A 25,541-nucleotide genomic window follows, 5' to 3' on the forward strand; every position below is an offset into this window, starting at 1 on the left:
GAGATAGGCACTTCTAAGAAGAACTAGGCAACAATCAGTACAAATCCTAGTAAAGAATATATTCACAGTAAAGGCAGGAGTGCAGTCATCTATGAAAAGGAAAAAGCCTTACCTAAGATACTTGCTTTTATCATTTTTATACAGAGTTGCTTTTTAAATTTTGTAATAGGTTGGTCTTTTTTTCCACAAGAATTTGCATCTATTTAGAAAGCTATCAACTTCCTCTCCCTCATGCCTTAGACAGAGCACAAACCTCTGGCTCCCTTACTATTGGCTATGATGGGGGCAAAACCTTTTGCATGAAGTGAAAGCCAAATAAGAAAAGTTAAACTGCACTAACATTTGAGAGAAACATTTGCAGTCTTTTTTGGAACACATATATGTCTATGTACAAAAATAAATTCTGACAGTGTCCATTTAAAAAAGTTAAATATATACAAACTGTTAGAATAATTACACAAACTAACTATTGCAGCAGCTTTTAAATATCACACATTCAATTTTCATAAGCAAATTGCAATGCTATTTAGCATTTCTCAATATACTCAACATATTTTTTGGAACAAACTCAATGCAACACACTTTACATTTCAGAACAACCACGTGCAGCACATACTTCAGATGCAAACAGTAAACCATTTGAGTTACATTCACTTTGGGACAAAAAGTGTACTGGCTGCTTAATGCAGCACCTTCACTATGGCAAGGTCATGGTAAAGTCTCAATCCCTCCCCTAACACAGATGATTAACAACCAAGTTACAACACTGTCACATGAAAATACCCTTTAGCATAAACAAATGCCTTAAGTTTGTCACAGTTCCCTTCTCTCAGCCTTCCAGAGCAACAAACTCTCCACATATTTTTATAAGCTGAAAAAAATAAACGCATCCAGCAAAATCTCAGTCCACTTTGTACAGGGTAATGTAACACATTAATTCACTAGTTCACAAATTGTCTAACTGCTAACTCACCAGCCTACAAGCAGAACAGTTCCCTAGCCAATGGTGAGTGAGAGTGCTCCTGCTTCCTCCCTCTCGCCTGGTGCAGTGGTTCCCTGCACCACACCTGGAAACATGAAAGCCTCAACAGTCTGTCTGCACCAAAACCTTTTGTGATAAACTGATGTATCTGCGACTTACAGCTTCAAAGTTTGGTCTATAGAATTACCACGTGTTTGTGTATTCAAAGGAAATGTCAAACGAGTACTTTGCAAAGATAAAGCTTCAAGTGGTGAGAGGCGCAGCAGATAACCATGCCCACGGGTGGCAATGGCTACAGAATTATCACTTTCTGCTCACACACTCCTGCATAGGTGTTGCTCCTGCTCTGACCTAATGGGACTGCTCCTACCACACACTAGATCTTAGCAAGAGTTCTCTTAGGTCAAAACCTGAGCAGGAGGTGATGAATAATCACAAATCTAGTACTATATCAACAAGGTTTCAAGCATGAATGTTAAACCTCCCCTTTTAGTATATATCCATCTGCCAGAGCTGTAACAAAAATAAAACAATATATTTCAATTTAAATAAATAAAACAATATATTTCAATAAAACAATATATTGCAATACATGTAAAAACATGCTCTGAAAAAGTAAAAAGAAAAACTATAGCTTTGGCTAAAGCTACTAGTTTACAGAGTTTTTATAAAAATTTGAATAAAGTAAAAAAACAGGGAGAATTTTTTAAGCTCTCCTGTATCAATTGGCCATCTTTTTGCTAACACATACTGCTTCTGCTTGTTATTGATGCTTTTACAACCCATTTGGTTTTACAGCATGTGACAGATCACACAAAATAAACTGTCACTGAGAAGTGATTCTTGAATTTGCAACACGAAGTGCTATGCTTGCAATGGATCTCATAGCACACGTAGAGATCTTGTGACAGATTCCAGCTTGGGAAATGTAGTTGGAAGCTAAACGATACAGCCTTTCTGCTCCAAATATGTTAAAGTGCCCAGGCAGTACCTTCTCCACAAGACCTCTATCTACTAACTCCATCAGGCGCTGGCAGCTTGCAATGTAGTCACTGATTTTGCTGTAGGGTAGCCAGTCGATCATAGATCCGTCATACACCACATCTCCGCTGAACAAAATCTTCCGGTCCTTGTCATGTAAGCAAATGCTGCCTCGTGAATGACCAGGCATGTGCATCACAGTGAGCTGTCGATCTCCGAGGTTGATCACATCCCCTGCAAACACATTTGTTACAGGAAATTGTATGCATTTGCCATGTTTCTTAAATGACATAAAGAGAACTACCTACTCATATGCAGCGTTGATACATACTACCTATTGCAACAGTGGGAGTGGGGCATTTATTTTCTTCGTGAGTGCCAAAGAGGTGTCCAAAATACAAGCTTAGCAAAAAAGTATTTTCCAATTATACTAATGGTTAACACAGCCTTGGGTTGTGTTAATGAAATATACTCACATTCTAGTAAATTGCACAATGTGAAAAGCAATGCAGTAGAGAAAATGAAATGGGAACAAAAAGAACACAACTAAGCTGGTTCTTTGACAGTTTGCAAAGAACATATTTCACAATTTATTATAATTTTACCCTTAGAATTGCACTGCTGTTACTCCTAAAATGCATAAGGCTAAAACATAAGAACCAAGACAGGCACACACCGGTCTTGACACACTTTCTTCACTTCATTCATTAAGATATAAAAACAGAACTTTCTTACCATTAGGTCATTTTTTTGACAGCTTAAATGTGAATGCCTTTTAATTGTACCAGCCACTGAACTGATACTTGTGTTTCATGTCTCAGTTAACATCTTAGAAATTCTGATGCTATTCTGGCAGCCAGTGTACTTGCTCTTTGACAAAACTATTTTTTTAAAATAATCCTCCCTACTTTTTGACGAAAAAAACAACTGAAACTTCTATTGATTTACTATAGTTAAATGTCACTATAGTTATTTAACTATTATTACAGTTAAATGTCATCCAATCTTTACTGAAGCCTTCAGTAAGTTCAGTTCTGCTTTTCCAGCACTTATGTGAGATGGCCTGATAAAGCCAAGAAAAGAGTAAGCACTGTGCCTAAGGTGTCACCTGTCTGACACCCACTCTTTAACATCTACTGAACAATATTGCACAGTTTAGGTGCTTTGTTACCAAAAAACCTAGTCACTGTCCCCCATTAGACACTAAATGATCTTTTTTTATCGGCAACAAGCCACTTCTGTAACTGCTACATCAGTAACACGTGATTTTTAAAATTTTACATAAGTCAGGTAAAATTCAGTAAATGTATTTATGTAAAATTCACGTAAATTCTGTAAAATAAAAACTATTCTCAGTAGATATTTCAGGAATTGTCCTGTTATCTGCACTTTCCATGTTTTGACAGCTTATCAACAATAAAGATCACCAGATGTCAGAACATGACCTGCTGACATACCATTTGAAGCCTAAGGGTAAACCTGGGGTATTCAATTAGTCAACTAAAACATTACTGAGTGATTCTTATTCTTGATGGAAAAAAAACCCCAGCCACCAAAACCTTCAATAAAAACGGTTTAACCCAGTACAAGTCTTTTTGGTCGCATGCTGACTGCGGGTGGCTTTTAGGTCCACAGGAGTGACGAAATTAATCGATTTGATTGTTTTACACGAGGAGCTGGGTAAACCAAGAGGCGCTCAGCGGCAAAGAAGCCGCTCCGTAACACCCAGAGCACTGCGCCCAGCACCCCTCGGCGCGGCGAGGCCGCCCCCTTACCCTCGTGCAGCAGGCGACTGGGCCGGACGGGCGGGACGCGGAACTGCCGGGCACTCCAGCCGGGCCGCGGCGGCCGCGCCACCTCCCGGTCTGACAGCCACGTCACGGCCTCGTAATTGTCGCCTTGGAGCAGCGCCGACGCCTCAGCGCTGTGCACCGCCACCTCCTCGAAGTGCTGCAGCCCGCCCGAGTGGTCGAAGTGGACGTGGGTGGCCACGGCCAGCAGCGGCCGCGGCCCGGCGCCCTCGGCCGGCGCCAGCAGCCCGGCGTCACGCAGGTAGTCGGGCAGGCTGCGCAGTCCCAGCCCCGCGTCAATCACCACGTCTCGCTGCGAGCCCCGCACGAGCCAGATGTTGGCCCGGTTGCCCGACTCGTAGAAGCGTTCCTGGATCCAAAAGATACCGCCGCCCAGGGGCTTGTGCGCGAACCACTCCAGCGCCGACATGGCCCGGCCGGCGCTGTGGGCCCGCGAGCCGCCCCCCGCAGCGCCCCGGCGGCGGCACGGGCAGGGCGGGGCGGGCGCAGGCCCGGCCCACTGCGGCAGCGGCAGGCGGAGCGTGACGGGGCCGGGTGAGGCGTGGGGAGGCCCGGAGAGGCTGTGGAGGTTCAGCCGTGGCGCGGCTGGGCGCGGGTTTGAGCCCCCTTCGCCGCTGAGACCCGCCAGAGGAGAGGGTAGTAAAGGCGAAGCGCTGCGGCCGTGCGGGGAGCGGCGGGACCCTCTAGGGGTGACGGGCCGTCAGCGAGGGGCGGGGAGCGGGAAAGGAGCGGAGAGCAGCTGAGAGGGCTCTTCTCACACGGCAGAGGTTAGCGACCCTCCGGACAAATATCTTCTCCCCCTTACCTTCACTGGCTTTAGTTTAAAAAGACACCCACATAATCTCAGTATTCAATGTTCAGTACTTTCTTTTGTATATGTTCTTCCCTTTAACTGATGGCACCTGCCTCTCAAAATCAGAGAACACAACCACCAGAACACGATCAGGAATTTTGTTGTGAGGAAAGCGTAGGATACCGAGAACTCGTCTGAGCGCTCAGTCTTCTTAGGTCTGCTGTTGTTGCACCAGCGGTCCGGCAGCTGTCGGGGATCCGGATTCCACGGATTCCCTCCTGAAACATCAGCTGCCTTCCCCTGAGTAACGCCCGAGGAACTGCATACGTAGGTTTGGAGGAAATTGAAAAGCCTAAATCTGAAAATCTTCTCTTTTATAGATGACACACAAACTACTCATAAACAAGAAAATACACCCTGTTGATCCTTTAGAAATCCCCCAGGGTAAACAGAACACTGGTTGGGGTAACTTTATCATCCTTAGTGGCTTAGTTGTCTAAATCTTCAGGATTTTTTCATCTATCACTGTCACTTTGTGCTGTCAGTAAACATAAACATTCTGAGGTTTTTAAAAAATTGTAAGTTTGGGTAAAAATGTGAAGTTGAAATGCTGCCAGTTTTAATGCTTATTCTCATCAGACTGATGCCATGTAATTTTAAGCGAATTTACTAAGAATTAATTTTAAAGCAGCTTTTAAAAAATGTACCTTTATATTCACTACATTTAATACCTTTCCTTGTTAGCTTAGCGTCTTGTTTAACTTGTGTTGTGTTGTTCTGCTGTTGACTTTTTTTTTTTTTGTATCTATATAATTTTCATGTTTGCGGCTTTACAATGTCTTTTATCTTCTCTATTCTGCAAGGCTCACATCTTACTTTTCATGCTATTCATCCTATTTTCAGAGGACCTTCCCTTCCCTTCCCTTCCCTTCCCTTCCCTTCCCTTCCCTTCCCTTCCCTTCCCTTCCCTTCCCTTCCCTTCCCTTCCCTTCCCTTTTTTTTTCTTAAAAAAATATTTATTTAGGTCTCTGTGCTTATTTATTCTGTACTGCAGAGTGGCATGGAAATACAGAATATGATTTTGTTTTATCCACATAGAGCTTATTTCTGTTGAAAGTAACAAGTAGTAAAAAAACTGGCCTCAACATGTTTTCTGTGGCCTTAATAAAAAGGTCTTTGCTTCTGTCTGGGGGGAACCAGGTGCACTCGTACAGGTGCAGCAGTAAGTCTGGAGCAACCTGGTTGTACCGAGCAAGTACAGTGACCTTGCAGTTACTTGTGAGCAGCTCACGGGATTTCTGGGCTCGGACCTTGCACCAATCTGAGTCGTCTGTGGGAGTGATCAGTATCACAGTGCTTCAGCTTCTCTTGGAGCCCATTTATTGACATCTTCCCCCATTCTCACATTTTGATTTGTTTGTCAACCCATGGGTCATGCAATTCATGAGATGAAGCTTGGTATAACATGAAAGTGGAGAGAAATGACTGTAAATGTTTTGGAGACTCTTCTTTTATGACCTTTTAAAATATTTCAGTTAGAAACAACAAACTTTTTTTTTTTTTTTTCAGCAGTTATCTTGCAGTCCTGCTGGAGTTTTTCATGACTTTTGATTATCTTAATTACCTCTTTGCCTGGGTCACTTTTTCAAGATCCAAAAATAGTTACTAAGATTAAGGACAAAAAATAGTCAGGATGAAGAAGTCATGAATGACAAACACAAACTGCCTTTTGGAGAAAAGTTCAAAAAACACACTAGAGTGTAGTCACAGGAAGTTCAGGGTTCTTAAACTTTTTTACACCTGTTTCTGGTTCTTCTGGTTGAACCAATACAGTGCATCTAATTTCAGGCATGCAGAGGTGGCTAGCAGAAATAAGTGAATGAAGCTGATTTTATGCTTGTATCAAATTTACAGTCTGTGGAAGAATCTGAGATAGGCATTGAAAGTGGCTTGCTATTTAAAAATTATTTCTGGTTTTAAAATGCCTGTAGTCTTTGTTAGATGCTAACTTTCTTGGTAATATGTACATCACTTTGAAACATGTAAGGAAAATATATCTTTAAAGATCTATAATATTTTCAGTACATCCAGTGGGTCAGGTAGAGGAAGAGGACATGCTTCATCTGCCTTCAACATGGAGGCTATTGGCTTTGGTAAGGATGCAGATGAAATATATGAACACCCCTAAGAATTTTGGATTTTATAATAATGTAAATCACCATTTTTCTTAATTCATCATGAAAGGGGCTTTCCTGCCCCTTTGCTAACTGTTGTATCACATATTTAACTGGATTGCTTGCAAAGAGTTAGTGCATTGAAGTCCTCATCATGATTTGGCTTTCTGGACATTGCAAGAATAGATACACTGGATACTTGAATTTGTCTGAAATGAGTTTACATTAATCTTTGAAGCTATAAATTTGCTGATTTTAGAAAATTACTATTTATGCAAACATGAAAGATTGTGTATGATTGTCCTGTACTGCAGGGGCCAGCATTTGAACATAACTGAAAGATCCTTCGTGTAATTAAGGGAGCGTAATTGAGACTTGGCATTTAGGATGTATTTGAAAATCAAAGGGGAATAAAGACCATCTTCTGACTGCATTTTGATGTGCAGGGAAGCTTTTGACTTACTGAACCATATATTATTGATCCTCTTAATCCAGCATTGCAATTAAGATGTGTGATTTCATATTACTAAGTCATCTGTAACTGTTTTTCATGTGAATGTTGCAGTTTGCTTGGTAGCACAATTCTGTGCCATCTGAATTCTGTATACACTGCATCTTTTGAGGTACAGTCAGTCTTACAGGAGAATTACTAGCCCCAGTACATTTAATGTATACCCTGGAGAAGGTAAAAGGTTTTCTTCCTTCTGTGAACAAAATTTCAGAACCAAGTTAAACTTCTCAGGGCAAATCTGATGTCATTCAGGAAAATCAGAGTTAACCTAGCTGTATAAGTATAATCAATAAAAAATTCAAGTGTTGATTTAATGACTGGACAATGACCAAAAGTATGTTACAGCTTTGACTAACTTACAGTGAAATTATTTGAAGCAGTGAATTATTGCTGTTGCATATTCCTATTAGACACTTTCTGAGTTCACACAAAGTTTCTGTAAATGCAATTAGAAACTCAATTAAGGAATATCAGCAACATTAAGTGATTTAAAGTGTTGGCCAACTTGCAAATATAGATGGAAGCAGTAAGCTCCTTTCATGGTCCAGATCTGGGACTTCTGATACACTTCATGCTTTGCAACCTACCACTCACGTATTGATTTAGCACCATTTATCACATGAGAGAAACAACATCCATTCTATAATTTTGCCTGTAGTATTCTGGATACTTTTAAAACTGTTTTTGCATATTTATCTTTCTCACTTTCAAGGTTCAAGTTAAACAAAAACAAAACACCCCAAAAGCAAACCCCCACAAAAAAACTCCCTCAAATCCCAAAAATCCAACCCTTAACATTTCATTTTAATTCATCTGGTAGAAACTGTGTGAGGGCCTGGTTTTAGACAACACGACCTCATGATAATAGTCATGAGAAGAGTGTCCATGTTATTAGATAGCATAATTAATGTAGCTGTAACACTATCATAGAAGTGGTTAAGAAAAATACCACTGACTGAAGAGAGAAGGAATGGTTTCTGAGAAAGTTTGGTTGGTGAGAATAATTGCTTTTGGCAGTTAAGAGTTTAGGATTACTATGAATGACTGTGTAACAGTTTTAATAATTATTTCCCCTTGATTTTGTACAAAATGCCACATCTGAGGGGTGGGTTATAATTACATCAGTGATGGTCTTCAATTTAAAAAGCTTGTTTTTATCTCAGTTGTAATGTGCAGTTGTCTCTGGGACTGCATTCTGTGGCAAAAGTGGTCTAGCTTTAAGAAAACTGTGGAGTAGATTATTTTTTACTGATATTTTCTGTTACCTGGTTAACAGAACATTTTGTAAAACTAAGAGGGTGTTACAAAGTGGGCTGTAAGCAGGAACTTGATAAATTGTCTTTGCTACAAGAGTGAATGGATTGTTATAAAACCTCAGAGCAGTATCTATGAGCCAGGTGGTCCTTTGAAGTGTGAGAAGGGAAACGTTTTATTAGTTAGGATGTATCTGTCTATCTTTCATTATTCGGGTAGCAAATGAAAGCCCTGTCTCCTTCTACCTGGAAATTTTGATGTGAAATGTGCCAAATAGCATAGATTTCCATCATTCAACACTCATTTTGAGAGAATAGCAGGCATATTCTATAGAAATTTCTTTATTTACCCCACTATGTAAGTTATGAATCACTCATATTTTCCTGTAGGTGTATCTTCCAAGACTGGGTGATTGCCACCTTTGCAGTGGTTTGGAAGTAGTTCCTTGGTTGTGAGTGGCAAGAGTCAGTCAATGTATTTTTTTACTGATGGCATCAGCAATTTTTTCCTCACTAAAGAGCCTTGAACTGAAATCAAAACTACTTGTTTCTTTTCCTCTCTTTGCTGATAGTTTCCTACATCTATGAATGCCCCTTGAGACACTGTTATTTTAATTGTAGACTCTTTCATGCACAATTTTGAGAAGGTTTTCTGTTTGCCTTCATAATAACTAAGTTTAAGATTTAGCTTCATCTACGATGTCTTCTTTTTCCTTGGTGAGTATGCACCTGAAGGATGGAATGCCACAGAGAGACCTTCTCCAGTCTCCAGACAGACTGGAGAAGTGGGTGCATGGGAATCTCATGTAGTTTTAATAGTGAGGGCAAGTGCTGCACCTGGGTTGGACCAGTGCCAGCACGTTGAGGGAGGGATTGTTCCCCTCTTCCCTGTTTTGGCGGGACCCCACCTGCAGTTCTGCATAAGCTCTGGGGTCCCAGAACAGGAAGGACATGGACCTGTTGGAACAAGTCCAGAAGAGGCCACTCAGTTGATCACAGGGAAGGAGAACTTCTCCTATGAGGAGAGCCTGAGAGAATTGCGATTATTCAGCTTGGAAAAGTCTTCAGGCTGACCTAATTGCAGCCTTTCAGTATCTGAAGGGAATTTACAGAAAAGATGGGGCAATAGCATGTAGTGACAGGACAAGGGGGAATAGGTTCAAATTGAAAGAGAATAGGTTTAGATTAGACATTAAGAAGAAATTCTTTACTGTGAGGGTGTTGAGGCACTGACACAGGTTGCTCAGGGAAATTGTGGATGCCCCATTTCTGGAGGTGTTCAATGCCAGGCTGGGTGGGGCTTTGAGTAACCTGATCTAGTGGAAGGTGTACCTTCCCATGGCAGTGGGGTTAGAACAAGATGATGTTTAAGGTCCCTTCCAACTCAAACTCTTCTGTCATGCTATGAGTCTGTGATTATGTGCTAGAAGTTTTTGACGCTAAAGGTCAAAGGCTATCTTTGTTACTATTTTTTGTAAAATATCTGCAAATATTATCCTTACTTGGGTTAACAGTGCAATCAGGTTCAGTAATTTTGCACTAAGTGGATTTTGCATGTGGTAATTTGTCAAGAAAAAATGTGACTGATTTAAAAATACTAAAGTTTTGGTATTGCTTTCGGCATTAGAGATTGTATGTAAAAGGTTATTATCCATGTATAAATGGATGTACTTGCACTGTATGACTACTGTATTATTTAGAATGAATTTCTCAATTTACTTCTTGTGCCTGGAAAAAGGTTAAATGGATTAAAGTGTTTAGCTGCTGTTTTGGATAGGATGCAAAGCTCTTCCATTGCAGAAGTACTGGAAGTCTTGGAAGCTGGTGATCAGACACAACCTTTTGAGACTTGGGAATACTGGATGCTATTTATGAATAACACAGTGATGTTAAATGTTGCTCACTGGTTTTGTAATAAAGGTTTGATTGTGAAACTCTTGAAGAGTAGAGAGTTACTGTTATAGTTGATGTTTCAACTTAGTGTCTGAATAAATCTGCATTTAACAATTCCATGCTTTTCAAGGATAAAAGAATAAATTATGGTATTTTGGGAGTATTGGGTGTTTTTGTTTGTTTTGGGGTGGGGTTTTTATTCAGTTTTTTACTGTTTAACAACAAGAAACTGTTCAACATGGGATTAGAAAAATATACTCTATGTTCAGTTACAGGTAAATATCAAGGACTGTCTGGATTGCCTTGACTGTGAACTGAGTAACACTTTCTCTGTAGCAATTGAGAGATAGTCAGGAGTACCAGGACAATGCAAAGGAGCAGGAAACGTGGGCACCAGGAAGTAGCTGAGGTTATCGAAGGCTAATTTTCTATGAGCCAGTGAAATGTTCTGATATTTTAGTATTTGATTCACTGTTTTTCAAACAATAAAAAAGGTAAGAAATTATTACCAAGTCATATATTCCTTCCAGTCCTGTATTTTGAGAGTTATTGTACTTGGCATGATTTTAGATCAAGGTGAGTATTGTTTTGTCCCAAAAAAAAAAAAAAAAGGAAAGACGGAAAGAATCTGCTTTTATTTATTTACCCTGTTGGAATAACTGATTGACAGCACAAATGCAGACTTTAGCTCTCACTCTTACTCTCCTTTTTCTTTAGTCACTTCATAAGAGTTTTGAACGGGCAGCAAACATGGATGTTACTAAAAATAACCCAGCCTTTTATCTGTCCAGGGAAGCTATGTTTTAAAATATTAGCCTTTCCAAACCATATTTTTATAGCTCACTACTGCAAACTTAATTACATAATAAGTAAGTTGAAGAGCCTGTGGGCCACTGGAATGGCTGAACTTTGTCTCCTTGGCATAGAAGCCAGTTGTCATTATATGGGTAAAATGGCAATCCTGACTCCTGTTCCTCAATTTAAATTACAGCTAGAATTCCCTAAAACTGTTGTACTAAAACATTTTGGTATGTATGTAAATAGGATTGAGCACTCATCCTTTCCCTGGTGGTAGGGGAAGGATTACCGCTGTAAATCATAATTTTTCTATATTAAAGCTATTTTCTGTACAGATAGAAGATTCCCAGGAGAGATGAGACCAAAGAAGGCAAACAAAAAAGGTATGTTATATATTTTAAGAAACAAATATTACATAGTAGTTGAAAGACAGAAGCTGTAACGGAGATACTTAGAGGAAAAAATGCTAGAAATATTAATTAGTATAAATCATTAAGGCTTTTGGCAGATTTTTTCCATAAATATTTTATTAGTGTGCCTTTTGTGATTTTTGCTTTGCTTCTGTAGGATGTTTTAACTTACTGGAACAGACTTACCTTCCTTTCTTCTGCCTTTTATGTTGATGCACCGTGTTAACATACAAGATATGTAACAGTGAAAATTTTAAAAAAAATCCACAAATCTTTCTTGTTTTGAAAACTTGTATCTTTAGTCAGCACTCATCCTATTCAATAATAACTGGCTGTTCAGGTTTCCTTTATATTTTGGTTTCTCAATTATCTTGTTAATGATTTAGTTGATTTTTGAATCTTTTAGACCTTTTATATGTAACTTAATGTGGGTTATTTTCTATTTTCCCTGATTTTACTTTATTTTCAGCTTTTGTCTGCAGAACTGTGAATCAGATCCTTGAAAAGCAGTTGGAACTGGTAGTGGTAGTTCTTAGAGAAAACCAGATATTTATTACACAGCACAATTTGTTTTTCAAAGGGTTTTCTAGTATGCATGACTTATTTTAAGTTCTTTGTAGAAATTTGTGGCCTCCTGTGAGAAGAAACACTTGGCTTCTTGTGTTTAGCTGTCTGTTTATATGTAATTGTTTGCTTTCTTCCAAGTCTTTAATGTGTCATTTTTCAGTTCACAGATAAAACAGAAAAAGGAATGGGAATGTGCATAGTCACAGAGACTGGCTCAGCTGGAATCTTTGTTCCTTTTTAGAGCATCATTGAGAAGCATGATACAGAAGGTAGACTGTAAGATTCAACTGAAAATGAAATATTTATTTGCAAAATCTCCAAAGATGGGACCAGAATATACCTGGGTTTTATTCCAAAAGAAGAAACCATGGACTTTTATAAGCCTATGCACAATAGTTTTCGCCCTGAGATCATAAAGAGAATGACTGCTCAATGGGGGAATTTTTCTTTCTTTAGTTCCAGTTTCTCTACTGGCTCTTAAAAGTACATTCCTCTACATGTTATAATGGCAAAGATCAGCTGACCACCAGAATTTGATTGGATTAAAAACCAGGTTCCCCTAAAAGCAAAAACAATGTGGGGCTAAGAGTTTTTTTGTGGACTCCTGATGATACATTTAGTTGTTGGTTTTGGATTTTTTTTGGTTTTTTTTTTTTTTTTTTTTGTGGAATCCTGATGATACAGAGTTATATATTAGTCAGAAGGTTTGTACATAGCTGACTAATGACCCATTAGAGCTCCTGGTACTTGTCTCTTTTGACGCATAGCTTAGGTGACACTTTAACCATGGTGGAAAAAAGGTGAACAAATCAACAGAGTTTGTACAGAAATTCAAACCAAGTTCCTACCATTCTCCCTTTTTAGCCTGCAGGAGTGGTTTGGCGATCAGTACAGTTCCATGCACAGAGGCAGCTTTACTTTTACACACCTGCCCTCCCTCTTTCTGGTTTCCCTCGATGTTTTAACTGCCTTCTCAGTGACAAAACTTTGGGTAGAATTCCACACTGACCCTGGGCTGTGAAATGCAAAATCCTAGATACCAGCAGTGCCTGCTGAAAAGAAAAAATACATAAATAAGATAAATAAAAATGTCATCTGGGTTCAGTTGACATTGTAAGCCAGCCATATGCATAGGTATATAGCACTCAAATGTATGCATTTTAGCCCAAGTACTGGAAGACCAGGTATTAGACTGTATTTTATTGCACCTCTAAGGTACATAACATAGGGAGCTATTTTGCTCCCATAGTTCTAACAATGGGTCAGTGTTGTCACTGACATATTTTATGAAAATCCTTTCGCTAGGATTTTTTTCCTGAGAAGCTGAGAGGCCTCAGAAACGAAATGTAAACAATAATTACCTTATGGATGTGGAATGTGGTCTGGAGATGGTTTACCAACAGGTGCATCTTTGATTGGTCTCATGTGGTTGTTTTTACTTGATGACCAATGACAGCCAGCTGTGTTGAGGTTGTGAGCAGTCACAAGATTTTATTATTCATTCTTTTATTTGCTAGTCATCTGATGTCTTCTCTCTCTTTCTTTAGTATAGTTTTAATATATCATTTTCTTTTAATATAATATATACCATAAAATAATAAATCAGTCTTCTGAAACATGGAATCAAGATTCTCATTTCTTCCCTGGGGTTGCCTGCAAATTACACACCATGTTTCTAATTTATAAGCACCAAAGATGCCCAGCTCTTAGACACAAATCTCATGTCTGTTTGTTCTTCATGTATTATCTGTAAAAGCCTGCAGGAGGTTGTGCAGGGATGATAATTCTGAATTGCACTTTCTGCTTGTTTTCCTAAAAGCCTACTTCATACTGGATGTGTTTGCTTTGATGCTGTTCATGTTTTTGCAGAGCAGATTGACTCCCCTGAGCTCTGTGCAGTGCTTTAGTCATATAATCCTTTCCTAGGCCAAAACACTGAAATAAACTCAATGTTATTTATGACTAATATGACTACTTTTGATAAAATGTAAGTGTTTTCTCAGCAGTTCCCAGTGTTCTCTGTCCTTGAGCATTTGAGGAACTTTGGTTTAGGGTGCTGCCATTCACATAACTCTTACCTGGGTATATAGTTTGCTATTTTTGATCTTTGCTCCACCATACAGTTAATCAGGGAGTAACTTGATAAAAATTATGCTCATGAATCAGGGGACTATGCAGAAATACACAACATAGATTCATTATATGAGAGCCAACTGTAGTCAAAAAGCCATGTAGCTGTATTAATCATGCCTTCTGTTAGAGCTAATGAACTTCTGCCTTTTTCTAACATCTACTTGTCTGAAGTATCCATCATTAATGTTTTGTATAAGTCAGTAAAAATGAGTTTTTATTTTTTTCAAGATGATTAAACATAACAAGTGAGATTCTGTTCTAGTTTCTTAGCATTTTTTAGGTATATAGGTGACTAATATTTTGTGAAGCTGAATGTTGTATTTTAGCCCAGCCTTTGGTCAACTACTTGTTCAAACTGAATTTCAGCCTGGCCTTCCAGGCATCTCTTATGTAAATCAGACATTTGCATCTCTGTGAAGGATGTAGCTCAAAGTCTCAGGTAATTTTAATACACACAGTATGGGATTTCTGTGGCATAGTCAGGATGTATTTACTCTTAAGAACAAGTAAAACAAGAGAATTTGTCTTTTTCACATTAACAAAAAAAACCAGTAATGTATTTTATTTCACCAGGTGCAAAAACAAAAAAGGCAAAAAACTCTGAGCCTAAAAGTAATCTGGATGTCATTGAAAAAAAATGAAGTAAGATGTGCATATTCTTTCTAAATTTTACAATAGACATTGAAGGAAAATGAAACCTAATATGTTTATTAGTACAAATGGAATAACAAGCACAGACTTTTTCTGGTCCAGTCTTGCTACTTTGACAGACAACTGTTCTGCAGCATGGTGGCACAAGGGTGGTGGTACTGGTGGTCTGAGTCTGGCTGTGGAGAAGCGACTTTCTTTGCTTTTGTTTGTACCTGAACACAACAACCAACTGCTCTTCGCTGGGTAGCAACACAGTCTAATGTAAATAGTAGAGCTGCTGTTGGAGCTTACAGAAGGAGGAACTAGTGCCAGTGTTTTTAAATCTGTTGCTGTTTCACCCATCTACTGATGCTGGAACTTAAAACAATTTACTAAGTTGAGAAGAAACATAGAGAAACTTAGGACTCTGTTTTGTTGGCAATTAGTTACCATGTGTCAGTGGGAACCTTTAAGGTGAAACAGCTTTATTTTTTCTCCTGGTGATTCACCAGTTGTTTAAAGTAGTTATATTATTACATACAGTACAAGGTATTGCTTTATCAAGTATGACATGGTCTTCTGTCAACTGTTCTAACAGTGGGTGATAAAGGGAAATTGTCATCTCAGTTTATTACGCAGGACATGGTTTTTTATGGCTGATGCTTGACCAAGTAAATCCTTATTAAGTTCTTGTGCTTCACATCATATTGTTTTAAATATTGACACACAACATTTGCACAGCATTGTTATGCTAACTGTCTTGCTGTTAAGTGCATCTCAACTCTTTGGTAGTGTGGAGGATATGCTGTTGCTGTAACATGGGATTACCTCGTTAAGAGATTGCCTTGTGACAGGTGCTAGAAAAGAAGGATAAGGAAAAAGAAAAACCTGAAGATGAGAAAGACAAAAGACAAAGAAGGTGAAGATGATGAAGAAGCAGAAGAACCAGACAAATATGATGAAGAAGAGCATGAAGAGGTATAATGTTAGTTTTCCTATTTATACAGAGTCAGATCTCAGTCATTGATTATGTGTTGGCTGGCAAAGAAATGTCCCAAGCTCCCAATAAGGCAGAGTTGTTTTGGGAGAAATTATTACATTAATTATCTTTGTTGCACTACATTGTATTATAAATTTAAGTGACTGTTCTAGACCTATTACTCACAAAGAGCTCTGATATAAAGATCTTGTATATAAGAATGTGTTGACACAATCAATACACACAATTACTCCTTTTTATCACGAAAACAGTGATGCCTGTTGTTTCATATATATCAGGACTTCATTACAGTATTTTCCTTTTTCTTTCCCAATAATCCATTACTGTTTTAAAGTGTGGATGCTCAAGTGCAGTTTAAATAACTTTTCTTCTATAAATTGTCTTCTCTATACATATAGTGATTTTTTCCCCATTGCTTTAGGAAAATGACTACGTTTCTTCCAATTTTGAAGATGGAGATGGTTTTGGTGTCGTCAGTGATGACAATATGGTTGAAGCAACATAGCAGCTGTTGTTTCTAAGTATTAAACTGCTCAAGCCTTATACTACATGAAGCAGAATTATGGAGATAGGCTGAGTATAAATAGACTTAATGTTTTAGCTCTGTTGGTTTTAAGCAGACTCTCCAAAAATACACTGGAGTTTAATTGTACTATTCTGTAAAAGAGGCTAGGGAATCCTTTGTTTTGTTCTTTTGCTAAGTGCTTTGCAGACATGCCCTTTTTAAGGTCCTCTGGAATGCCTATGGATAGAATAGAGTATGCCATTGTGTTTCCTCTGCACAGAAAAAAAAAGTATGCATTTTACTTGAAACTGTCTAAGCATTTGCACTAGTCAATTCTATGCCTCAACAGTAAAATGTTAAAACAAATAATGAAATTCTTGATGACCACTATAAAAAAAAGACACAGAGCTTTTATGGACATAAGCTGCTTGTTGGTAGCTGACTCCTTCGAAGAACTTTAAGTAACTTCTGAGTTCAGGTAACTGACAGCTGTGCATTTCAACATAAACTGACTTGGAAGGACCAATGCATGATGTCCTAATTAGAAAAATAAGAGAATGCCAAGAAAAAGCCAAAGCTTAATGTTTGGAAGCATCCTTTTTATTTGAAAACCAACAGCTGTTGTATTGAAAACTTATTACTCAGATTAGATGCTTGAAGAATGCTGTGACAGCACATTCTCTATATCTTACTGTATTTTGATAGTAAAAAATAATATTTTTTTATTGTTAGTACATTACTGTTGATCAGGGGTTTTGGGCTTTTTATGTTGCTTGGTTTCGAAGTGTTATTTTCTTTTAAAAAAAGTGTTTCACCTTACTGATGACTGGGAAACAATTCTGCATTATTCTGTGAACTTCTGATATACAAAACACAGAAGATGTGAATGAGGCAAGGATGCTAAAAATTAAATTTGCTTGCTGTGACTATAACTGCTTCTGCTAGCCGTTCTCCCTGTGCAAGGTGAATGGTGAGACTCCTTACCCCCTACAAAAAAAAATGCAAATAGATGGAACCATAAAATTAATGCTAGAAAAGAGTTACTGCATGGGTAACAAAATTTGTTGACAAGTTGTGGCTTGCCTGAACAAGTACAGTATCTTATTCTGTAGCAGACAGTAATTCTTGAGTACTGATTACTTTCTCCATTCATCTAATGGGCAACTGCCTTCCTACTGCACTGTTGAGAAACATTATTCTGGTGAAAATCTGGTTTTTTTGAGTCCTTTAAGAGGTAAACTGTAGTGACCTCTGTCATTCAGAGGGAATTGCAAAGTTTTAGGCTGGACCCTCCAGGATTAGTTTAGCTATGGTAAATAAAGCCATCAATTAGGAACAAGTTCTGCAAAGACACAGATCAGTGCCAGAGACCAGTCTAACTGAAAAGCAGTTAGACTGTGCTCTTCCAGAGCTGTAATACTCACACCTCTGCTTAGCAGCTGATTTTCTGATTGCTTAGAATTTATTGCAAGACCATAATGCCAGTAAAACTTATGTCTGTTCTTTAGACTGCAGCAAACTTCAAATTTGGACATGCATATATTCAAATCCTAATTTATAGCGCAGAAGAATATTGCTTTCAGTGTCATCTCACTGTCTAAGAACTTCACTGATCCCTCCCTTACTTGTTCATACCTATTTCTAAGAACTAAAGTGTTCTCCAAAATTTATGCAGAGAAGTTCAAAGTTTACAAGGCATGAACAGAATAAAGGCTGCAATTATGGTATGCTAGATATGAATACTGCCAACAAAGTACTTGCTGGCTAAGGATTTTTATTGTAGACCATACATAAAAATTGGCCTAAACAAACACAAGTAGTAGACTGCTGTAATAAAACATGCAAAATACATAGAATTAAAAATATATTAGATGCACCATTTTCACTGCAGTCTAAAATAAAATCTTTATTTTACATATATTACTTACGTTTTTCTAAAAGCAGAGGAGCAGAAGTATTTAAAATAAGACTTGCATCCTCACTCAGAAGTATTTCACATAGTTGTATTTTCAGCCCTTATACAAGTTACAAAGACTATTTGTGAGAACTTATTCCGAAGTAGTACACCAGACTTGAAACATTTAGATTTTTTTATGATCCAGCAGTGCAGTATGCACTTAAGTTTAAAACTGAATGTGTTGCAATTATTCCAAAAGGTGATTTACAACTCAATTATTCCATGTTTGTGGAGGTTTTGGCCCTTTTTTGTTTGCTTTTGGGGTTTCTTTTGTTTATTTGTCTTTGGTTTTGTTTGTTTGTTTAAGAAGTCAATTTCTAGAAGACTACCTTCACGGATTTTATCTCGAATAAGATTTAAGTTCCTCACAAAGCAGTTATCTGGTTTATTCTAGGCTGTGATGATGAATTACTGGCTGTATTGTACTTTGGAAAAAAACTGTAAAGATCCCCACATTCTGCAGAAAGGCAAGCCAGCTGATGGTTGTAGATTACCAGGATCAGGAGTCCTACAGTCTTGAAAAGAGTTCTACTGTATCTTCTGATAAAGTTAACTCTAATTAAAAATGTACTGTATAAAATATGTTACATAATACATATGTAAAAACATACCAGGCTCTTGGTATGGAATATGGTCCCATAAAATAGCTATTCCTTTGTGTTTCTGTGAAGATTGCTTATTTTAAGGTAAATGAAGGCACATCACCCTTAACTCAGTGCCAGTAAGCCACAGGTCTTTGACACTGTAAAAGCCCGAAGTCTGGGACACACTAGAGGACTCTTCAGCTGTACCACCAGAGACTTCTGTATTCATACATCAACAGGTCAGAATCCTTCCTGACCTAGTCGAACCACAACCACAGTTAAGTTAATTTCTGTACCAACAGCAATTTAGTAACCATCAGTCCAGGTATGTGTTATATATTAGGCTTATGCTGCATCATCACAATAGCTAATTTAATGTTCTTTAATGAATCCATAAGAATTGGAATGATAAAGTATTAGAACTGGTGAGTTTCAGCAACAGGATGGGAGAAGGAAAACAATAAAATTATGCAGCAAAAAAATTATGCATTATATACCAAATTTCATCCCATATAGAAAGCATTTGTTTTTTATGTGCCAAAGCTTTCTTGTCAGAGTGAGTCACCTTTTAAAGTTTTAACCATGAGAGCTGTATCGCTTTAGCCACCATAAATTATTTTGTGAAGCATTTTTGCATGAAGAACTGCTACCTCAGTGTTTGTCTTACAGGCATATTTGCTTAAAGAAAATAACTACTATTTGAAAGGATCTTTGAAAACAAGTGTTATGCAAACCATCAAGTTCATGCTGTTTGTAATCCCTTTTCTAGTGTGGAGACTATGAGTAGGCTCATGATCTCCACAGATGCTCCTTTAATCAAAAGGTTCAACGGTAACATAGTTCAGGCACCTAACTTTACACCATTTTCCTTCAAGCTTTGGCCTGCCTCAATTTCAAAATAATACAAGTTAAGCAATTCTTGTTCATACACTTGGCATGCCAGTGAAGACTCTCTGCTCCACTTCTTGAGGAAACAGGTGCTCCAAGAATAAATGGGGCCTAAGTTTTCACTCTCAGAATCTCACAAAGCATTTTGGAATACCTCAACAGTTAGAACATATTCACTTTACCTTTTTGTACTGCATATACTTAGTCAAGACATTCATTAAAAAAATTACAATACTAGTTTAAAGGATGCTGTCTGTTTTTCCACTTATTTTTAAGTCCTGATCAAGTTTGTTATCCTGGGTTTTGGTAATAAATACTGTTTTGAACAGGGCAATGGAATTCTTACTCCACAAGGCAAATATAACCAAAATAATTATAGGCACCATCTCAGTTTTTATTTAAAAGTACTCTGAGTACACAAGTACCTCCTTTCTGTATGAAGAGTCCAGAGGTGTGGGGCTTTATTTATGTTTTTTATGGGTTTTTTTGTTTGTTTTTTATCTTGAAGCATTTTTAGATGGGGAAGAAAAAGAGGGGAAAAACCAAGGTTGATCATGAAACTCCAAGAGAAACATTCAAGAGGGGATTGGTTAATAAATACACGAAGATGTAAAGTACAAATCTGTAGTACAAGTTGTCTATTCTGCTCAAATTTGCTAGCAGGCATTAAATATCATTTGAAGTCTTCTAGGACATTTCAGGGAAAAGTTAGGAGCTTGAGGTTCATGGGCACAAGAGCAGTGTAAGTATGCTCAGTACCCACATGACTGCTATCTGAAGAATCAGTTGGTCCTGAACTGAGATTAACTGGAAGGGGAAAAAGATAAATCTATTAGCAGAAAATAAGGACTATTGGGGCAGTTAAAGCAATGTGCCACACCTAGCACTTCTTTCATTCTACACACAAGTGACCAGATGAGAATGCAGTCCAGTCAGTTTTCAGCAGAATACCACGGAACAATGTAAAATTTCAAGAGGACTCCTAAGTGGACTGTGTTGAAGCACAGAACCACAGAGAAAACAAATTACCCTAGTGCCTATACTGAAAAGTACTAAAGAATGGGTTGACTATAGGCACAAGATTTTAAGATTCCAGTTTTAAGTGTTTGCTACTGCCTCTGTAAAAAAGAACTTCATGTTGGCTAATAATTATGGAATTATTGAGTTTTAAAAGAAATGTTACTCTATAGGAAAGATTAAATTATGAGAACACCACTTAAACTTAGAACTGTAAACCTGATATTAAAATGTCAAGCGTACTATGAATTCTGTAAATACTTTCAGATGTTTAAACGTTAGCTATCCCCATATGCCCACTTCTGGGCTGTAAAACACAGACTCCTTGTGTGTTAGTTTGAACTATATTTTTTCACCTCATCATTAATTAAGAAACATGCCTATCAAAACAGAAAAAGGTGCAAAGCTTTAGAGATTACTTCATACCTTAATATACAACCCAGTCTTGTAAATTGTCTATCTCAGGCATATTCAGATTATGTGATCCCCAGAAATATCCTTGTTGTGGAACACTGCCCATATAGGCAAGTCACACATCAGTACATTTCTCTGCATTCCAAGTGCATTTTGCATTCTGTGGATTCCCCTTTACCTATGTTATCTACAAACAACAGTTGTCTAGGGTCTTCCACTATTAATGCTGAAGGTCTCCTTGATTATCAACTTTCATAATATTTGTTGGATTTATTCCATTTTCTGTTTCTTTCTGATGTGATACTGCTGTGACAAACAAATGAGAAGATTCCATTGGAAAATGGTGACTGACATCTGCTTTCACTAGAACTTCATAATACAGGAGATAAAAAACTGGAGTTACTATGCCAATAATCAACATTATCACTACTGCTGTCCACCATCCTATACCCCAGTCTGCTCCATAGTAAGGATCCTTGCATTTTTTAGTTTTACCATCAGTTTCAAAACAGATCTGTTGGGCTGCTAAAGCAGAAACAACTTCATTCAGATTCTCTCTCTTTGTATCATTACACTTCACTATTTCTTCTATATCTCGATCGACTTCTTTTAAGAAGTTGCCAGCAGTCTCATTAGCAGAGAATTTATCACAAAGAGATGTTTCCTGTACTTCTGGGGAACACAGAGCAGGCCGAAGAGCTGGTCTTCCTTTTGAAGATATATGGGTTTCAGTCAATACACTGAACTTTTTCACTGGAATTCTGATAGACCTCAGGGCAAAAAAATCTTGATCGTTGATAAGATTGTTAACTCTCTTGATATCTGCAACCTAAAAATGAAAACAACAGCTAAAACATTGTATTCCATTGAACCAAAACTCCTTTAACAGTACTACACCTTTAAGAAATACAAGTCTTTTGTAAGGAAACAAAGATAAGACCTTTGTTTTTGTCCTACCCAAGTCAGCTCTCCTCTTCCATATTCTTGTTCAAAATATAATTTTGCTCAAATTAAGTTCAGATTTCAAGCTGAAGTCTAGGGCAAGGCCTTTGGTTTTTATTACCATTAAATTTGTGGGTTTTTTTAATTGATACCCATTCATACAGTATGAAGTCAGAAGAGGTCAAAGACCAAATCTTAGCAACTTTACAGCAAGAAGGAAATTAATTATGATGCAAAACCCCTCCCACTTCAGATAAGAAGACTGAAAGTCACTTCACACAGATACATTAAGTTATATGTACGTTCAGCTCTCAACTGGCAACTATCTCTGTGAAATTAATGAGAATTCACCTCACTTTAAGTTTTCAAATTATGTAAATTACTGGTAATTTCTAATTCAGTGAAAAAGTTCTGAGTTAGGAGTTACTACAAAGTATGAGTTTGCAATTCACCTAGCCACCAGTAAGATTTTTTGCTGCTTCTGGGGGCTAAGGCAGAAAACAAGTATAACTTTTAAACTACTGTCATCTACCTTACCTAAGTCAGCTCTTCCCTTTTCCTACTCTTGTTCAAAATTAATCTCACTTTGCCCGCAGTAAGTTCAGATTTTAAGTCTAATGTGAAACATTCTGCAGGGATTTAAGTGCACTGGGATAATCACTGGCTTCACTTTCAGATGGTAACTCCCTCACTGTAGCAGGCACAGCCACAAACTTCACCATAATGAAGTACTTCCAAATAAGTGCTCTTCTGCAACACCTGCAAAGCACACAGGAATTACGCTCACTTGAAGATGCACTGTATCCAAGTTCACGCAAACCTTTTTAATGTGTAGAAGTCCTTCAGCTACTATGGCAGTGTATTTGTTAGGTGTATGATGTTCAATAAATTGGGCAAGAATAAAAAGACTGCCAAATGCAGCAACTTATGATTCCACCACAATGCAACTTATACTTTCTGCCTCAAGTCCTGGGATTGCTCTTCACATTCTCTTGGATTTGCAAGAAAGAGCACAATTTAGTTATTCTTCCTTTCTTAGTGAGGTCTGACCTCATAAAGCTGCTCAAAATACCCAACTGCAGTAGGTTCTGAAGCCAAGACTTGGTTATTGAGGCTAAGGTCTGCCATGATTAGTTATGTCAAGACTTTAATACCTCAAGTCACAACAGGAGGCCCACAATTCTGTTTCTGCCTGAAGAATTAGATGACAGCATATTCTGTATATACAGATTTTCAACTTGACCTCATGGCACCTGTGCACTTAGCGGTCAGTCCCACCAACACACACAGCTGATTTCCTGTTTAAACTGGAAACATCAACCAAGACCAAAGCCATTGCCTTAATAGTACTGGCAGCCAAAATTAGTGGGTAGGCAGAACATTTACCAGAATAATGTAAGAACTGAGCTTGAAGTAGTGAACACAAAGAGGGGTGCACAGGGGTGGAAAGTTCCCAAAAGTACAGCAAGCTCATGCTTAAAATACTAGGACAATTTAGCGGAATTCAAAAGAAAAATATGGATGATTTTTTCCCCCTATTGTGATGGAATTAGGGCTCCACACAAAGATAGTGTGGATCCTTAAGATAGTTCACCCTTGTCCCCCAGCCCAACAGCGAGGATGGCACTAGATGTGCCGACTTGTGACTGGAGAACAGCTGTGAATGTAACACTCTTGAGAAGTGTCACAACCAAAACTATGAACTTGTTTCTCACACTTATATTACTTTTAAGGGGGAAAGCCCACGGAACCGGAACCCTGCGCTGTAACACGAACAATCCTGACGTAATTTTCCACTTCTGAGACACACGGCGTTTGCTACACGCTGCCTCCGGGCGCAGCCGGCCCGGGACTGGCCTCGCGGGCCCCGCGCCCGGGCACTTACGGAGCAGCAGAACTGCAGCGCGATCGCGTTCAGCGTGTCCCCGTCCCGGATGTCCTTCGTCAGCAGGACTATATCATCTAGCCTGTCCCTCGACGCGCTCCGCCGGACCTTCTCCCTGCCCCGCGGCCGCAGTTCCGACAGCTCACCCTCCTCCTCGGGCCCCTCGCTCTCCGTGCTCACGAAAGGGTACAAGTGACCGCCGGTGAGCGGCTGCGCCACGGCGGACGGCTGCGGGCCGCTGCCTGCGCCTCTGCCGGCCATGCTCCGCGGGTGGCCCTGTGGAACGGACCGCAGGCGTGGCGCCCTCCGCGGGGAGCCCCACGCCGGCCCCTCCTCCTCGCCCCCGCCCAGCTCCCTCCAGGCTCAGCAGCCGCCGGCCACGCCGCCGTGGGGAGGGGAGGTGAGAGTCGTGCCGTGCCGTGCCGTGCCGTGCCGTGCCGTGCCGTGCCGTGCCGTGCCGTGCCCTGCCCAGCCCAGCCCAGCCCAGCCGGCCCGTTCCGCCCCGGACCGCAGCTTTACTTGCCCCCACTCCACATGGTACCCACCGCGATGGCGGCCGCGCTGCCACGTCCGCAGCGCGCCCCGCCCAGGCGCCGGCCGCACGCAGCCTCGGGGGCGGGGGTGGCGGGAGGCGGCCCCGGGGCTTAGCCGAACCTAGCCGGAGCCGGCCCGGCGGGAGAGCGCGTTCTAGCCCCGCCTGGCGCGGGCGCCGTCTCGCTCCGGTCGGCCCTGCTCCGCTGCGGCCCAGAGAGCGCTCCGACTGAGCCGCTCGGCGTTGGAGGCCGGAGCGCGGGGCCGGCGCCGCCGGGCGAGGAGGCGCTTCACCCTCGTCTTCCTGGAGCCCCCGGCGTGCTCTTGCAGATCCTCTTTCTGGAGAAACGTAGTCTGCTCAGATGCACGAAGTTGCCATGTATTTGAGTCATTAAAAGGGTTCTTCTGAGACTGTTTTTCCCTAGCGTTCGCAGTTCCTTTCCACGTTCTCTATCTCTTAGTCCTGCCTGGCTCTTACAGCCTTGCTGCACTTTCAGAAACTGCCAGGCAGTTTCTCTATAATCCCTTCACATCTGTCCCCTCGGCACTAGTACTGCAAAGGTACAGCAATCTAGCCCTCACTGATAGATCTTTCTCACAAGAGAGGTACCACAAATTTAACCCTGTCGATATTTCAGCTTTCTTTTCCTAGCAGAATAATTTCTGCTGTAGGGGTCTGTCAGCAGCTTTTGGGGTGCTGAGGCAATAGATGGATGTCCTAGATAGATTTAACTTAGTGTGTCTTTTTGCTGACACAGCCTTAGCAGGAGTAAAGTATTAAAAAAACAGATGGCTCTAAGGCTAAATATGTTGTTAAAAATTGTTGAAGGCAAATGAATTTGCAGGTCTGGTTCTTGAAAATAGATTAAATTTGATCTTAAG

The 25,541-nt window shown here is 39.6% G+C and overlaps 2 protein-coding genes across 2 annotated transcripts; both read right to left on the minus strand.

Moving 5' to 3' along the window:
* Nucleotides 1-1,212: 1,212 nt before the first annotated feature.
* MBLAC2 (metallo-beta-lactamase domain containing 2) lies at nucleotides 1,213-4,232 on the minus strand. Its single transcript, XM_054283458.1, has 2 exons — nucleotides 3,739-4,232; nucleotides 1,213-2,197 (listed from the first exon to the last, which is right to left on the minus strand). The coding sequence occupies exons 1-2, from the start codon at nucleotides 4,181-4,183 to the stop codon at nucleotides 1,809-1,811; spliced, it is 834 nt and encodes a 277-aa protein (XP_054139433.1). The 5' UTR covers nucleotides 4,184-4,232; the 3' UTR covers nucleotides 1,213-1,808.
* Nucleotides 4,233-17,826: 13,594 nt separating this feature from the next.
* Nucleotides 17,827-24,474, minus strand: LYSMD3 (LysM domain containing 3). Its single transcript, XM_054283542.1, has 2 exons — nucleotides 24,129-24,474; nucleotides 17,827-22,130 (listed from the first exon to the last, which is right to left on the minus strand). The coding sequence occupies exons 1-2, from the start codon at nucleotides 24,387-24,389 to the stop codon at nucleotides 21,522-21,524; spliced, it is 870 nt and encodes a 289-aa protein (XP_054139517.1). The 5' UTR covers nucleotides 24,390-24,474; the 3' UTR covers nucleotides 17,827-21,521.
* Nucleotides 24,475-25,541: the final 1,067 nt, after the last annotated feature.

Source organism: Melozone crissalis, unplaced genomic scaffold, assembly GCF_028551555.1.
Source record: "Melozone crissalis strain CALT ecotype California unplaced genomic scaffold, PUWL_Pcris_2 ptg000036l_1, whole genome shotgun sequence".
Taxonomy (NCBI): Eukaryota; Metazoa; Chordata; class Aves; order Passeriformes; family Passerellidae; genus Melozone; species Melozone crissalis.